Below are 16,768 nucleotides of genomic sequence, written 5' to 3' on the forward strand. Positions count from 1 at the left end.
TGGGAGTGCATTTTGAAATTGCACCCGTACTATCTGGTTGAGTCGGAAGTCTGGTTCTTCGCGGGCAGCACGTTTCTTTCCAACCTCCCTCCCACTCCTATATCTTTCCTCCTCTCCACCAAGAGCACTTCTTTCCCCTAACTTACCCCCTCTTACGCTGACCCCCCTCCCCCTCCTAGTCTGCCCCACCCTTACTCCTCCCTCCCCAAGACTTTACCCCCACCTCATCCTCCTACCGCCCCTCCCTCGAGCAGGCCTGGCTCCTTCTCCTCCGCCGACGAAGAAGACGAAAGCCTTCATTCTTTTCCCCCTCCACACGTCTCGCAGAGAGAGCCACGCGTTCGTACGCCGCGCGCCACAGACCCTAGTAGAGGGGTAAAAGATAGTGCAAGCAAGACGGTCGAGGCGGCTGGCTTCGCGAAGTGAGTGAGTTTTGCAAGGAGAGTTTTATCCGGCCGCCAGAGTGCACATGTTCGCGACTGCATTAGCTCTGTTTGACTCGAGTGGAAAAGTTCTCTCTCTTCCCTGGAAAGGAGTGTTTTCGCTGCGTTTTGTGGTTTTGATTTGGTGATCCGCGACGCGCTCCTCTTTTGTTCCCGAGGGGGCGTGTTGACAGTGAAAAGTTGTTGCCATAGAGACTAATTCTCTTTCGCTCTGCGAGTTCCCGACGAGTTAATTCGTTTCGGCTCCCGGGGAAAAAGTGTTGTTGACTTCCTCACCAAGTTTCGTACGCGTTTATACATACGCGTGGGATTGTTTTGACGGCGAGAAGCCGGCTGTAGTGTCGGAGAATTCTTCAGTCACCGTTTCAGTTCTGTGATTCGCTCGTGTTTTTTTTGTTTTGTTTTCACCGTGTATTGTACTGTTTCTCATCTCCAACCGCCGAAAACACACGCAAGTCTCCATACGTTCATGTGGTAGGTTATTTAATCGTGTGTATTGCTGGTGAACTGACTTGGCATTAGTCTGGAGTCGTGCAGACTTGGTGGCTCCACACCTTTTGCCGATATATCCCCTGATGCCTCCTAGCAGTGCGGTTCTTAACTTCGCCGCCAACATGTCATAAATTTCCCTCTGGTGACCATAAGGTCAACAAGGGTGGTCGCTAGTGAAACTTGGGCTTGGTGACCCCCCTAGACGACCGTGCGAGGACTGGGAGCATATTTTATTTGTGTCAACGAAGTTTTCTGTGCTCTGTAGGAGGTTTATTGAGTGTACTTGTGACTTAACACCCATCTCAGCTCCCGCTACGACCGAAACTACAGCGTGAATCAATGGTATCGGAGACTTCAGTGATGCCGGGCATCGGTCTAGCGTCGGCACAGGTCGACACGCCGCACGCCGCCAACGAGAGTTATGGCAACGGATACGACCCCTCGAGCACCGCCGCGACCGGTGCCGGAGGGCCGTCTGCAGCGTCCAGCACACCAGGTGACCAGGAGTCGACCTGCTCCCAGACCCCACAGGCCTCTTCTTCGGGAAGTGGTGGCATGTCCACCCCCGGCGGGGGCGGAGACAAGTGCTCCCAGTCGGCTGGACAGGGTGCCAGGACCCCCCCGAAGTGCGCCCGGTGTCGCAACCACCTCCTGAAGATAGCTCTGAAAGGACACAAGCGCTACTGTAAGTACAGGTACTGCAAGTGCGACAAGTGTCGGCTCACGGCCGAGCGCCAGAGGGTGATGGCCATGCAGACTGCACTGAGAAGGGCCCAGGCTCAGGACGAAGCGAACAGGGGCATGGTCCCTATTGATGGTCAGGAGGGAATCGTGGGGGAGGCTTCGTCGTCGACTCCCATGTGGGGCGAGGGCCCGAAAGGGGAAAAGGCCCACAGTGGAGGGCCCCAGCAGAGGCACGAGGACCATCAGAGTCCTGTGATGGCGAGGAGCGCGTATTCTCCGCCTGTCCACGGTGTCTCCAGAGCCGAAAGCAACGGTTCGTCGGCGACTCCATCGCCGCCTTCCTCGTCCGGTCTAGGGGCTTCGCAGGGTGGCCTTGCGGTGGCGCCAATGATGATGCCGGTCGGGAGACTTCCAGCGCACGGTCCCTCGATGGTGGCGGCCACAGCGATGGCACATGCGGGGGTCTCCTCTAGCGTCGCCCCCGCTATCTGCGGCCAACATTCTATGAGCACGGCGGCATCAGCAAACGGTGAGTACCGACTTATTCCTTCACTTAAAATTTCTCTTCCACAAAGATATCCGTTTACTTACATGAAAGCTGATTATGAGGAAGTGCTTCTAATAAAAGTAAAAACATTCAGCGGCGTTTTGATTGGTTGGTGTGCTTGAAACTGAATGAACTAACGCGATCGGTATTTGGTGTGATAGAAATTTTTCTTTCCGATGACGGGATGAGCCGTTCTAGTGAGACGCCGCTATAAAAAAACCTGAAACTCGACAAATTTCTATCCCATTGCTATTCACTCAGAATCAATCACGCATAATGAAAACGATCGCATTAATTTTGGTCAGTGCCAATAACATCCCACTCATCCTCGGATCGCATTATCAATGTTGTATGCCCTCTGGAAACACAAACGCGTGTACATATGTATATTTTTAAACTAAATCAGTAACCAATGTATCTTGTAAATTTTCTCAATTAAATCATGTCATAAGTATTTTCAGTACTCTCTTAATATTCCAAATAATTAGTTGTAAATAGATGTGAGGGCCGTAGGAGATTATTTCTGGGTTGCGAGCGGCCCAATTCGAACATTGATATAAACGAGAAACTTCCGCTTAAATTATTTTTTATTTATATATGCTCTTGAAACCACATGAGTATCGTACTAGTGTTTTCGATCGGAAATTAAGAGATCGCAACTTAAGCATTCAATTGGATTTCTATTTGAACTCTTACCATAGCCTTCTTCCAAACGTCGCACCATTCCTCTTTTTACTGTTTGGCTCTGTTGATGAATCAAATTAGTCTTTAGATACATGTGCGCAATAATTTGCTTGAGATCCAGTGATGAGATGTAGGTTATACATGTAGCCATCACCGAAATCTCATAATGCTAATACTATAACTATTGCGAATACTTGAGCAAGAAAATTTTTTGTCCCTATCTAATCTTAGTGCATTTTATCTACCATAAAATTCTGCCTCTGCCGATGCATTTGAATGCATTTTGTAGACATCCAGAAATAGATACGGCAAAGGTATTTACTGTACCAGCAAAGTTACGAATAAAATTTTGATTAGTAGCAACAAAACTAGTTGTTAATTATTCCGGCTTATGAAGGAAAATCGAAAATGTTTCATCTGATAACCACAACTTGGAAATTTGGGTTGGATTTTAACTTACCATTTATCTTAATATTCTGCGAATTAAGTACGCCCTCATTTGGTGGATATAATTAATTTGATTGTTCTAACAAATACCAATGCTCTCTGGAATACAGAACTCAAACGTCCTGCATATGTTGTAATCCAATGTTTGCTGCCAACTTTTTTTTCTTCCTCTGCATTTTGCTTGAGTTAGTCACTAGAAGTTTTTCTTAGTTGAAATAGTTGTCGCTAGTGCGTTTCCACCTATTTAAATCTGGTATGCAATGAGTCAAGTATTGGGTAGAAGTATGGGTTAACCTAGTGTTTATTGCGTACGAAAATTATTCTTTAAAGTAATGTCACGTGTGATAAGTGTAACTGAATGTAACTGTCATTACTGGAATGGGAAGTGAAAATAAAATTGAAGGGTAGAAATTTTCTGATATTGATGGGAAACATCAGAAGAAATAAATCTGTACCAAGATGACACAGTATCATATAAGTAAAAATGGCTAAAATAATGTAGTGGAAAATCAAATTATAAAACAATCAAATATTACTGTCATGCAAATTGCAAGCATTAACTACATTTACTGCTTTTCCCCAATTAATGCCTAAAATTATTTGGAGCATGTATCGCTATCGTAACTATAATTTTACAAATAAAATTTAAAACTTGGTTAATTTATGATCAAAAGTATATCTCTTTGGAGATCATTGCAGTTTGCTGAATTGATTCACTGCTTTTCGTCCAATAAATGCCAAAGGTTTTTTTTCGCATTTAACGCTTTTCTAACTAAATTTCTATAAATGATATTTGAATCTTGAAAAAATTATATGAAAAAAGTATCACTATTGTAGTTTTCACTTCTAAATAATAAGCAATTCTAAAAAATTTTAAAGCAAAATCAAATCTAAAGCAAAAGCAAAAGCAAATCTAAAAAAAGTTCAACTAACTACCAAATGCTACGTTTTCTGAAAATATTTTTTGCTGCGTGTCATGCCAAGAATATTTGTTTTTAAACAACAATGATTGTTATGGCGATTCAATTTTTCCTAACAATTGAACATCATGGGTTCGATAGTTTTTGCGCCGAACTGAATTACGTATTTCTACCGTTTTCTTATCCGTCCCATTGCAAAATCAGGATACGGATATATATACCATTTCTAACATATTATATCAATTAGATAATACGTAAACAATTTTTTAGAAACATTGTGTGAGTGATGTCGTTGATATAGGATAATTATCATACACTTGGTCATCGAATTTATTTTGTTATCTGCTAAATTAATGATCCAAGCCTCTCCGTAATTGTTATTGGTAAATTATCATTAAAATTTTAGATACCACCTTGCGCTTCTCCAAGAAAGGCATTCAATTACGATTTGAATTTGTTTTTTTTTTTAACATTTTGTAATGTTTAATATGAGATAAATTTGAGAGTAGGTATTCAATAAGCATAAAAATATTTTTCTTCTAGTGTGTTGTCCGAGGTTATTACCAGAAAACCACTAAGTATCGTACTGCAACATTTGATATTCCATATAGTATATAATAGATGATATTTTTTGCCACTAATCCCAGTGGTGACCAGAGAATTTGGAACTAAGTTGCAATTTTGTCTTTGAAAACACGCGGCACGTCGCTGCCGTAATATGATATAGCTGCCCCAGTCATGTAAGTTCCGTCTGCAAGGCAGTCTCAAATTCCTTACACCCGTGCCTGTCCCTTGTCTGAGCCCGTGGAGCAAGAGAAAAAAATCTAAAGATGAACGACCGAAGACATCAGGGCTGCCAGCTTTTGCGGGATAAATTTCGTTAATGACTACGTGGTGACAGGAGTCAAAACTTCAACACGCACCTTGTTGGCACGCACTAATTCTCGGAAGTATGACGAGTTCGTCTCGGATATTTGGTTACTTTAAATAATTATTTTTTGTAAATTTTGCTGAAATATTATGCCCCAAGGTCGTAGTTAAGTGGGTTTGTACCCTAAGGACTACAGGTTTATTTGATCACACATTTTTAGCTATCTTTCCGTTTCATTTTTTGACCTTACCACAATTTTAGAATTGGTTGAAGTGGCGTAGTCAGGAAAGTCGGGTCCAAAACCAGGGGGGTTAAATTTTTGAAAAACAGGGTACTAAGTAATGGGTTTTTAACTAATTTTAACACTTTTCATAATCGAAAAACTTGATTTTTAAAAAATATTTTGTAAATTCATGATTTTTCAATATTTCGTTTTCTGTTATGATGGAAAATAATTGTGTTTCTATATTTCGCGGGGGAGGGGGGGTCCGGACCCTCTCCCTGGCTAAGCCACTGATTGGTTGTATAAGGAGATCGCACTTAGAGTAAATTAATATTTTCCATGGGCACGACGTAATACTTTAACCATTTGAAGATCATAGGTTCGATCACTTTTGTTCCGAACGGATTTATGTATTTATGCCGTCTTCTTACCCTTCTGATTCCATAATCCGGTTACTGCTTTAGACCTGTTAACATCGTATTTTATTTATTTGATAGCTAAGTAAACCATTCTTCGGGTTGAAGCACTTAGAGACTGATTTCGTTAATATAACTGAAGGATATGCATACCTATTATCATAGATGGATATAAGAAGATAAGCAGAGTTGTCCCCCTTATTACTAATTATCGCATACAATTGCTGATAGGTCAGTGGTAAATCGTACTGAGCCAAATTATTGCAAGTAGTTGCCTAGAACTCTGATACTTAAAACGATCAATTTTTTGGAAATGCTCCATATGTAGCATCTGATGAATTATTCCCTAACTTCTATGCGTGTATTCTCAGCTGTATTCTTTTTGGAGAAAGCCCTCTTTGACTGCGCCATTCTACCGACTATTTCTTTCTTGCTTCGTCCATCGTTGGTAATTCCGCTTCTTAGGTAACAAAACCCTTTCACCTATTCAAGCTTTTGTTTACCTAGTTTATTATTTGTCCTAACCACCTCTCTTTTACTGCATAATAATGGTTTAGTCTTGTTTTTGTTGAAAAGTACGTTACCACTTAGAAATTATTAGGCTATAAAGAGTAGATCTTTTACCACATCTCAAAAATTAAAAGCTTGGATCGAAAATAATACCTAAGTTAAATTAAGGTACAGTAAAAGTCATGACACATAATTGGGAGCGCCGTAGTTGCGTTTAGAAGCCGTTCCTCTGTTGTACCATTGTTCACCTTAAACAGCTGACAGAAGATTTAATTTTAGGGGGCATTTGTTTGTGCTATGCGTGTAGTGTGCTGTTTGCGTTCGTAGGAAATTTAAAGAAAAACACAGTTGAATCTATGCATATTTTACTCAAATTAGCCACTACAATTTATTTCATGATTTACTTTTTATTTAATAACGGCTTTTTCCGTTATAAGGAGTCGTTTAAACCTTTTTTTTTTTACTGCGTAAGGAAATTTTCTGACGTTTCTTTTCTATTTCCTTTTCTTTTTTCTAATTTGATTGAAATCATGTAACAATAGGAAATAAATAACGAAGATCTACTTTATGTATCTACCCAGTGGCGGATCCAGAGATGGGAAAGGTGGGGAGGGTGGCGGCCTCCAACTGGATATGCAATGTACACTAGATAAAATGGTAATTTTGTTAAATTTTCGAATAAATGCTGGAGAGGAGAGCCTCCTAGCATCCACCTTTGCTCCTCTCCTGTATCCACAACTGTACCTACTCAGCGTCAAAATTCCCGCACGACAGATTTGGTTTTAAACGTGTGATCATCAATAACATGAGTCAGCAATTCGAACTTTGCTTTGACGTAGCTCTTCATCCCAATCTCTCATGTCACAAAAACAGATCGGTCGAACGGGATTGATACGTCCTCTTAATCATGAGGTATCTGGTTCTAATCCAGGTTGAAGCCTAAAAGCACACGCAAAAAAACTCCCGCTAAGTATACGATTTAGCCCAGGGAGAGAGCCGGCTGGCTCTGAATGTGTGGCTATAAAGATTTAAATTTTAATAATAAAAAGTATGCTGCTGCTTGACTGAATAATGTCAAAACTGAAGTGATTTGAAGACGAATAATTATTACAATCAGTTCAGGCGAGGTGAAACAATTGAATAACTGCAAAATTTGTCCATTCGAATGACGTTTGAGTGGGTGAGAAGTCAAGAGGTTCAAGTGATTTTTTTTCTAAACAGAATTAGTTACAGAAATTAGGTATACATAAAAAATGAGATCAATTAGATATTTAGAGGTGCATTTGATTATCCACTCGATGTCAGCACAGAACAGAGTCTCACTTGTATCCCTGGGTAACCAAGTTTTTGTGTATTTCTTCTAACAATTAAGATAACCTAACTATGATGATAAAAATAGCATAGAATTGATAGAATATCTAAAAGAATTGTTTTCTCATCCCCTCATTCTTAAAAAATGCACCTATTGATGCCTAAAAATATTTGTTTTATGTAATCACATTTTAGGTCCAATTCCGTTAAATTAACCTGAGAAGTTCTCTCTAATAGCCGTGGAAATTAAGCAGATGAGATGTCTGATGCCACGGTCCAGGGTGGCAAATGTATCATCAGGGAATTTGTTTTTAGTGTTTCACCACAAAATTTTATTTAGATGAATGTCGGCTAATGCGTTTTTTATCCGTACCACCATTAGATTTTGATTGGAAGTGGAGAAATAAGACGTCATACACGGGACATGCTTACTTCTTCTTGTCCACATAGGCAGTGGTGTAACTAGGATTATGCTGTGGGGGGATGGAGGGGCACGGGAATGGTGCCCCCCAGGCAACGGCGGTTTGGGAAAATATTTAAAAATGAAATGCCTGCAAACACATTTGACGCCATTTTGGCAATAAAAATTTAACTTTAAGCAGATGCAGTTATTATTTGTCAAAACTAAACAATAGTTTTAAATGATTATTTAGTTTTTTAGTATTTTTTTTTTACTTGCCTGTTTAGTTTGTAGCTAGTTTTTTTACTTGCCTGGGGCTTTTGGGGGGCATCTATTTATTGATTTGAAGGTTTACGGAATATTTTGAAGTTTTATTAACATTCAAATTAAACCTCTAATTGGAGAGATTTTCACGTTTTGCTATGCTAGAAAACCCGCTCCCTACCACAGATTGACTGATACATGCACATTTTTAGGGTGAGTGAGACGAGATACGGCAAAAAGTCAGAATCGAAGCCCTTTAAAATTGTCTGGAACCCTTGGAACAATTGTCGAATCACTAAATTCTGTAGATGTATTACACGTTGGCAACTGTTACGATGTCTCTAATTTTTGGGGGCATTTTGGAGTAAAAGCATCGATGTTGGAGAGGAATTTGAACAAGGGCTCTGCATATAGGAGGCCCAATTCCATCCCATAGAAGGCTGATTTCTATTGCCACTTCGGTGGCATTTAATCGACTTTCAAAAATGCCCGCAGCGCTGTCATGAGTGCAATGCGATCCACATTTTCACAAAATTTTGATGTAAGGTCTTTGCAAATGCGAGGAATAGCATTGAAGAATTATGAATTTGATAAATCACATCGTCTTGAATGAAAATTTCGGTGGACAACCCTAATTATACCTTATTTCACCGTGAAACTCGGATCAATTTGCTCGTCAGCGACGCGAGTGGCAGTTTTGTAAACCTATTTTAATGCTCTGTGGGTGACAACACATTTAGAGGCCGACTTGTGGATACCCTATTGTAATATTCGTGAATTTGAATATCGTGGAGAATCTTGCTAATGGCACCAACACATTGCAGACACGTGGGAGCCATTCGCCACACCTTGTAACATTCAGGAAGCCTGAAACGATAACGAATAGATAAGTTTAGAAACTAGATGATGATGATAGAATTAATCCTAAGGGAATTGCACACAGGAGTTAAATGACTCAGAAACATTTTAATGGTCAGTAATTTCTACTCCATTGTCAATAGTTTGCGTAAAACGCTTAAAATTATAACAGAATCCCCGAAAAACATAGCAATTCCAGTGGAAAAGTTGGAAATCTCAGCGAATTAAATTGCTACGCTATAGACACTACGTCAGTTGCGGCTAAAGGAAGGAATGAATGCGGCAGACATAGAAATGCCAGCGCAGCAGTGGATTACTTGTCATTAAAGCGACTGGTGCAGGCGATATCTCATTCATACGAGGCGTAGCTGATTAGCGGAAGCACTGTGGGTGGCGAGAGCCATTCTCTCTCTCGCGATAGAGATTTGACGGCCTGACCCATCGCATTTCCTCCGGCGAATAAGTCGTTAGCCGATGACCACCGGGGTCAAACTCCATACGCGAAATACATTGCGGATGCAGTCTGGCTTCGAAAGAATCGAGACTCCGTGTATGTCAGCTGCGTACTCACAACGAAGCCTTTTCAGGAAAGGAGAAAGCGTGTGTCTGATAAAAAGTGTCTCGAATTATTTTTTTAATAAAAATCGACTCCGGAGAATATTGATTTGCTGGACCGGAAGTATTCGCACTTTCTGTTTCAATAATGGAATCGCGGAAGAGAGAATCGTTAAAATATATACGCAAATATTTGCGGAGTAAATGAAATAAATTGAAAAAAATGAGGTCAACTTTAATTTTGTCACCTCAGACTTACGGAAATATTTTCGGGGATCATTAGTGTCCGTAAATTAGAGGTTAGAGGTTTCAGTGCACATGTATATTTTTTGCTCGATAACTGATTGGAATAGTAGGTAGTGGTATCAGGGCAGTAGCGTAGCCACAGGAGGAGGGGGGTGTCCGGGTTACGACCCCTCCCCCCCTTGAGCCTTTGAAGATTTTACTTTGTCCAATTTACATACTTTTATTTTTAAATACTCGTGCAAAATTACTTTTTTATGAGTCCTAAAAATCACGTTTTCAGCTTCGAGAATGGCAAAATTTTCGGGAGAGGACCCCCGGACCCATTTACCGTGGGGTGTTTTGCATGAAACCAGGAACGGCCGCAAAATCTTCGGTGAAACCCCCCATCCGCTCTTCAAAATCCTGACTACACCCCTGTATCGGATGGTTTATTAAATACCAACTTTACGTTTGGCTAAAATGAATTCGGTCTATGGCAAGTAGGTGATGAAATTTAAATTATTTCAGCTGAACTTCGCAGGATGAAGACGCTTGAAAAAATGAAAATGGCCGATCCCTTTGATCCCTTGGCGAAAAAACTGTTAAAAACTGTTAAAAAAACTGTTGAAAATTTCAAAAGTTAATTGGGACAACTGTTGAATCCAACAGTAACTGTTAAAATCCAACAGTACTGTTAAAATCCAACAGTAACTGTGGAAGATCCAACAGTAAGTGTTAAAATCCAACAGTAACTGTTAAAATCCAACTGTAACTGATGAAACCCAACAGTAACTGTTGAAATCCAACAGTAACAGTAGAAAATTCAACAGTAACAGATGAAACCCAACAGTAATTGATGAAATCCAACAGTAACTGTAGAAGATCCAACAGTAACTGTAGAAAATCCTACAGTAACTGTAGAAAATTCAACAGTAACTGATGAAACCCAACAGTAACTGTTGAAATCCAGCAGTAACTGTAGAAAATTCAACAGTAACTGATGAAACCCAACAGTAACTGTTGAAATCCAACAGTAACTGTAGAAAATTCAACAGTAACTGATGAAACCCAACAGTAATTGTTGAAATCCAACAGTAACTGTAGAAGATCCAACAGTAGCAGTTAAAATCCAACAGTAACTGTTAAAATCCAACAGTAACTGATGAAACCCAACAGTAACTGTTAAAATCCAACAGTTTTTTTGCTTAGGGATGGCTCGCCATGTTCGCAACTTCGAGGTTGTTTATCTTTTTTATTAAGCTAAGGACGAGGCTTTATCCTCATAAGTATGTGCATTTAAAAATTACTTGAATTGGTAATGAGTTATTTTTACCATGAATACTCAGAATTTCCTCCAATTAAACTCAGGAAAGATAACTTACGCGCATAAAATGTGCTCTTGTTAATTATTTTGATTTAGTTATTACAATAGATTTTTATTTAGGTGCTTTTTAATTTGTGGCTTTCAAATCTTATATCTATATACTGAGGATAATTTTAAAAATTATTCGACAGGATTTACGACTCGATAATGACTGTTATGAATGATAACGAGTGTTTAAAATCGAGTATTGAATCGAATAATGAGTGTTTAAAATCGTTTGAGGAGTGCTTGCTGGAAGCGGAGACCTTCATCCCTCCGACGTTGCAAGTTTTCATTCACTATTTTAAGAACATTGGCTATGGGATACGTTTAAATCTTCCTAAGGTGGGATCAAGTCAATTAGGGGTTAAACAGTCCCTCATAGCCGTACCCTGAAAATGTATATTTGCCGTTTTTAGTCAATAAATAGAATATATTGCGACCGGTATTTAAATAACGCTAAAAATAGTAGCGACCTACTTTTAAATTAGAGATTTCAAGTTACATAACTGATTGTATCGTATGGTTACTGGTAATTGAAAATTCCACTTTCGTTGCCGCAGTTATTCACTTGTAATAAATAAGTATTTGTCTTGAGTCGTTGGACAGAGTGGAAAAATCCATAAATCTTCAATCTCGTGAAGTGACTAGTGCATCATCTTCCACTTATTCTGATCATTTCATGCGCGTAATTTCCATTTCGCTTGGTTGAGCAAGATGTTGATTGGGGTTAATGATTTCTTAACTCAAGACTTATCCATCTCCTTCCTATCACTGAACTACGAAACAGAAAAGAGATAGGAGAAAAATATTGAAATCCAATCTTTGTTGCGACTGAGGAACGCTGCATCAATGTCGATGATTCTCACATGCTTCAGTGAAAGTTTCACGAGTGGTATTATCCGGTTGCGATCAGCGGACTTCGACATCACCTCAATCGCCTAAATGCACGCGTCTCTCGCGGCGGGATAAGAACTTCATCTTCGTACATTTCATGCGCCTCTCAATCCACCCTCATCTCCATCCCAACAGTTAATCCCATCCCAACGGACGTCCTCGCAACAATGTTTTCCGCTGTCTTGACTGCGCTGCGCCAAGAGATTACGGTGATATGAGGGATTAACCGCTAGACGGCTTGCATCGGCCTTGCACCGATCGGCCTCCGTAACTTGGTGACCATATGTATGTGACCTTTTCAGTCTTGGAGTGTCTCTCTGTGTTTAGACCGTCTTGCAGCTAGATGCGTTGCTAAGGCAAAATACTTGTACCAGCTAGACGATTTCTGTTTCACGCACCAAATCGCATTATAGCCAGTGACGTCGTGGCAACATTAGCATTGCCAGAACGCTCTTTCCTTAACTTTTTTGAGAAGTGAAATGTTACTCTGTGAGTTTTTTATAGCAAGTTATTATTTAAATTTTATTAATTTTTTTAATATATTCTGTATGATGCAGTCATCTGTAAGAAAGCACTGAACAAGTTGCAATAACGACATATCCCTTAGCCAAGCGGTGAAAAAGTTCAAACATCGATATATTGCACATAATTCGCCTGGACCGACGAGGATACGGAATCTTAAAAATATATTTATTGGTACTTTTTGAAATGTGGTGCTAGAGAAGAATGATGAGGATGAAATGGATCTACCGAGTAAGTAATTAAAAAGTCCTGAGAAGAGTAGAAAAGAAGAGAAGCCTCATGAAAGCCTTGATAAGAAGACAGAACAACCTCATAGGCCATATCTTGAATCATGATGACCCGATGAAGACAATCGTTGAGGGTCAAGTAGTTACTGGATGAATTTTAACTAGGTAACAATAAGATAAACAAATCATAATTAGCGCCTGATGATGATGATTATTCTATTCATTGAAACCCGGGTCGCGCTCTTATATAAAAGAGTGGTATAAGTAATTGTGTATATCCAGGAAAAACTTATAATGGAATGCCACAAGTTTAACCAAGAGTTAGTGAATTTTGGATGTGAAAGAAAAGAAATACGTGGGTGTGTAAGGATTAGCTTATCGAAGAATTGAGTGGGGAGCTGCGTCAAAGCAATCTAAGGATTGTTGGTAAGTGATGATAATGATGATGTATTTTTTACTTAGTTAATTGATTCAATTGAATTGACGGCACTCATATTAACCGACTCATTAAATACTTAGTGTATTAATTGTTAAAACTTATTCGGTCGGTGATAAGAAAGTGGCTTAAATAAGGTTTAAATGGCATAAGCTAAAATTCGCAGGAAGAAGAAAACTCGCACCTATCTTCCACCATAAATTTGGTTAAGTATGTTGGCTTTTCGGTCTTGAACGCGGTCATGTTCCTCTAAATTCGATGATATAAACGTCAGATGCGTTGCTAAGGTAAAATACTAATCGCAACTAGAGGCATTTTTCTGTATATCCGATTAGAAATGACCAAATTTGGAGAGCTGTTCCTCTAGTCCCATATCTAGAAGCATTTTCATGATGAAAGAGACCCAGACACTCAAAGAGTAAATGCAAACAAGAACGCCCTTTGTGGCTGTACAGTGTACAGCAGGATATTGCCACGGGAAAACTTGAAACACCTTTCTTAAATGATATAATGGAAAATGGAATAATCTGTTAAGTTAGGTATTTATCAATTGTTTTTCTTCAAGTTTTGAAACAGTTCCTTCTTCTTGAATACACCATTTGAGGCTAGTGATATTTTCAATCGAACTGAACTAAATTTGAGTTATCCTTATCGTCGGAATCAGCCGATTATAGCCATGAGGGATCATTGGATTACGGAATTTGCGTACTCAATCTTGACATCTTCCGTTAGATTCCGAAAACCATTCTTGTTTACATTTTTTCTTGACGATGACTCAACATTTTCCTTTCAAAAACTAAGTAAAATGGTGACTAAAAAAATCACCTAATTAGCGTGAAAATGAGAATAGCGGCTGTAATTAGAAGCTACAAATATTAGCATAATTTTCGTTGGTGAATTGATTGCAATTTTTATTTTTAAGTTATTTGGAAGTGTCCTTCCAAGTATAAATACGTAACTCAGAGGTAGGTACCACCGAAAATTTAATTAAGTTATTTTTTATCTTTAATTTTGTCTTTTACTGTGTGTGCCCAACCTGGGATATTTTCGTGTTACATATATACCAGTATACATATTAAATGCCAAGTATATATATCTTGTTTTTCTTACACTTGCCATTTTACTTGTTATGTTAAGAGCACTTAAACCTAGTAGTGTAGAGAAGTGCAATATGCTAAAGTGTGATAGAGGCACTCCTAGCCAAGGAATCCTAGCCAACTCCCATAAGTGTGTCCCCAACTGAGTTGAAAACTGGCTTAACTTTTATTTGGACAGCTCATTCTGAAAGTATCTTGAGTATCTTTCCTGCGCAACTTTTCTGCACCGCGAGTCTTGCTGGACATTATGTTCTTTTTTTTCTTCCTGCGTCTAATAATGTAGTCAACTGAGTCACAAGCTAATATGCTAATAATTTGTCCGGTATTCCCCACTACTACGTTCTTTCTGAAGTACGACCCCGTTACAAGATGGGGCGTATGATTTCAAGAAGTGCACTTCGCAGCAACATGATCTAATATCAATATTTTTCAGGCAAGAAACCTATAATCTGTTCTGTAAACTTTATGTTTGCGAGTGAGCTTTCGTGAGATCCCGGGCATTTACGGCAGGCTTCGCTAATGGGGAAGGGGTAGTAGCCGAGCAGGCGCTGGGTTTTTTCAGCTAGGAATTAAGGCTAGCGGGGGTTTTTGGAGCAAATAATACTGAGGGGTATGGAATATGGGAGGTGCGAATTCCCTACCCCAGAAAATTTTTAAGATAAATGGTTTAAAATGGTGAGTTTTAAGACTTTCTGATGGATATTTTATTGGTCCTTAATCAATTCTATAAGAAATATTTATCCAATTAAGTAAAATGAATTAATCTTAAAAGTTTCTCTGAGCTTAGGGGGTTTATCCCTGAGTTTATCCCCTAGAACCCCCCTTCGCTGCGCCACTGGTTACGACAGTAATACGCGTAGTGTTAAAATAAATCCTGTGGAAATATTGCAATGCCTCATTTAACTATTATTTAGAACTTCCACCATAACGAGCCGCATTTCATACAAGATGATCAAAAAATTGATGCGGATTACGTGCTTTGATTGAAGAAATACGTCTTTAATAGATCTGGTTTGCAATTAGTGAAGTTCAGTCTTGACTCTGGATAGCGAGGCGGTCTGCTCTTAGGTTCCCGACTGAGGTTTTTGGTGTAATTTCTTCTGTGATTTTTTTTCCATTTGCGATTCGTGTGAACGTCCCGGGACGTTTTTGAATGAATGACCCGAATGGGCGCTGACGGGTCCAGAGAAGACCGAAAACAGTTCTCCATGCTGGGTGATCGCCGCCACTCCTTTTCGGGTATCCTCATTTTGAGGAACGGGATGGTACTTGCGGCACATTTCTTTGCTTTTACGGCCCTGATGGGGTCCTCCTCTCGCTTCCCAAAGGCTAGGTCTACTGGTTGGTGGCGGGGGAGGGGGCTTAAGGGCAGGGAATAGGCGGAAAGGAGGGGGGAATAAGCTAGGGGTGCTGGTGAAGTGAAGGACCAGAAAGATTTTCATTCCGGAGATAAAATATGCGACAGTTTTCGTTTTTACGACCAGACCGCAAAAGAGCCGCGATTCCCGAGGTGGTCTAAAAATGTCACACCAGGCTGCCAAGTTATACCTCACCCTGGGCATTGGCGTGGCGAGGGCTTTACAAACATTATCGCCGTTGAAGACCTCTCTTTCTGTCTCACTCTCTCTCGAGAAAACGACGATATTTCCGTCACGGGAATCGCCAGTCAAATTTTTCCTACACTCTCGAACCAAATATTTTTTACGAGTTTTAAATTCGACCGTTTGCATCAAAGGGTGCTCCACGGTCGTTCCCTCTTCAGGGAAATAGCGCATTAATTAAAGTAACTGCTCGTTGGAATCGTATGCCATCGAAGAGATGAGATTATCGGTCATAAAATGGTGTGTATCGCTCGAGCTCTTGAAATTTTACACGCGTGTGATCCTAAGGTTAGGGTGGTGTAATACCAGAGCTCTGATGCGACTGAATTAGTTTGGGCACGGGTTCCAGCCCAAGGATCAAGGCTCAAAGGATCATCTTCCTTCCAGTCGTATACAAAACGGTTTACAAAGATTCATTCGTCCTACCATCTGCTTTTCGGTGACATTTGCGTCGATTACCGTGGACCTCTAAAAAATTTCCATTTGAGTGGAAATCGCACCACTGGAATTCGCCATGCTAGATCTCTGCGCAGATTCCTACTCTACTCATGGTGGAAATAAATGTATATTTGCGTCCGAGCGCGGCTTGAGAGCAGATTTTTCATGAAAACCTGTGCTCAAATTGCACAATAACACGTTTTAATGTTTGAATATCTGTTGCCTAATTCAACCTAGACTTTTGGTTTCTCAGCGGATTGTGGATCCTTTGTTAGTCTTTTCTCCCCTAAATGGCAATGGCGTGGCTCTAAAATCTAGCACTACCAGAATCAATAAA

The 16,768-nt window shown here is 40.0% G+C and overlaps 1 protein-coding gene across 2 annotated transcripts in view; it reads left to right on the top strand.

Annotated features, from left to right (window-relative positions):
* Positions 1–310: 310 nt before the first annotated feature.
* LOC124167746 (protein doublesex-like) overlaps positions 311–16,768 on the top strand; it is a 296,228-nt gene continuing 279,770 nt past the window's right edge. For both annotated transcript variants that reach the window (XM_046545757.1, XM_046545758.1), the window contains exon 1: positions 311–2,148. In XM_046545757.1, the coding sequence (XP_046401713.1) occupies positions 1,275–2,148 (874 nt within the window). In that variant the 5' untranslated portion in view covers positions 311–1,274. The remainder of the gene's footprint in view (positions 2,149–16,768) is intronic.

Source organism: Ischnura elegans, chromosome 11 (genome assembly GCF_921293095.1).
Source record: "Ischnura elegans chromosome 11, ioIscEleg1.1, whole genome shotgun sequence".
NCBI classification, from domain to species: domain Eukaryota; kingdom Metazoa; phylum Arthropoda; class Insecta; order Odonata; family Coenagrionidae; genus Ischnura; species Ischnura elegans.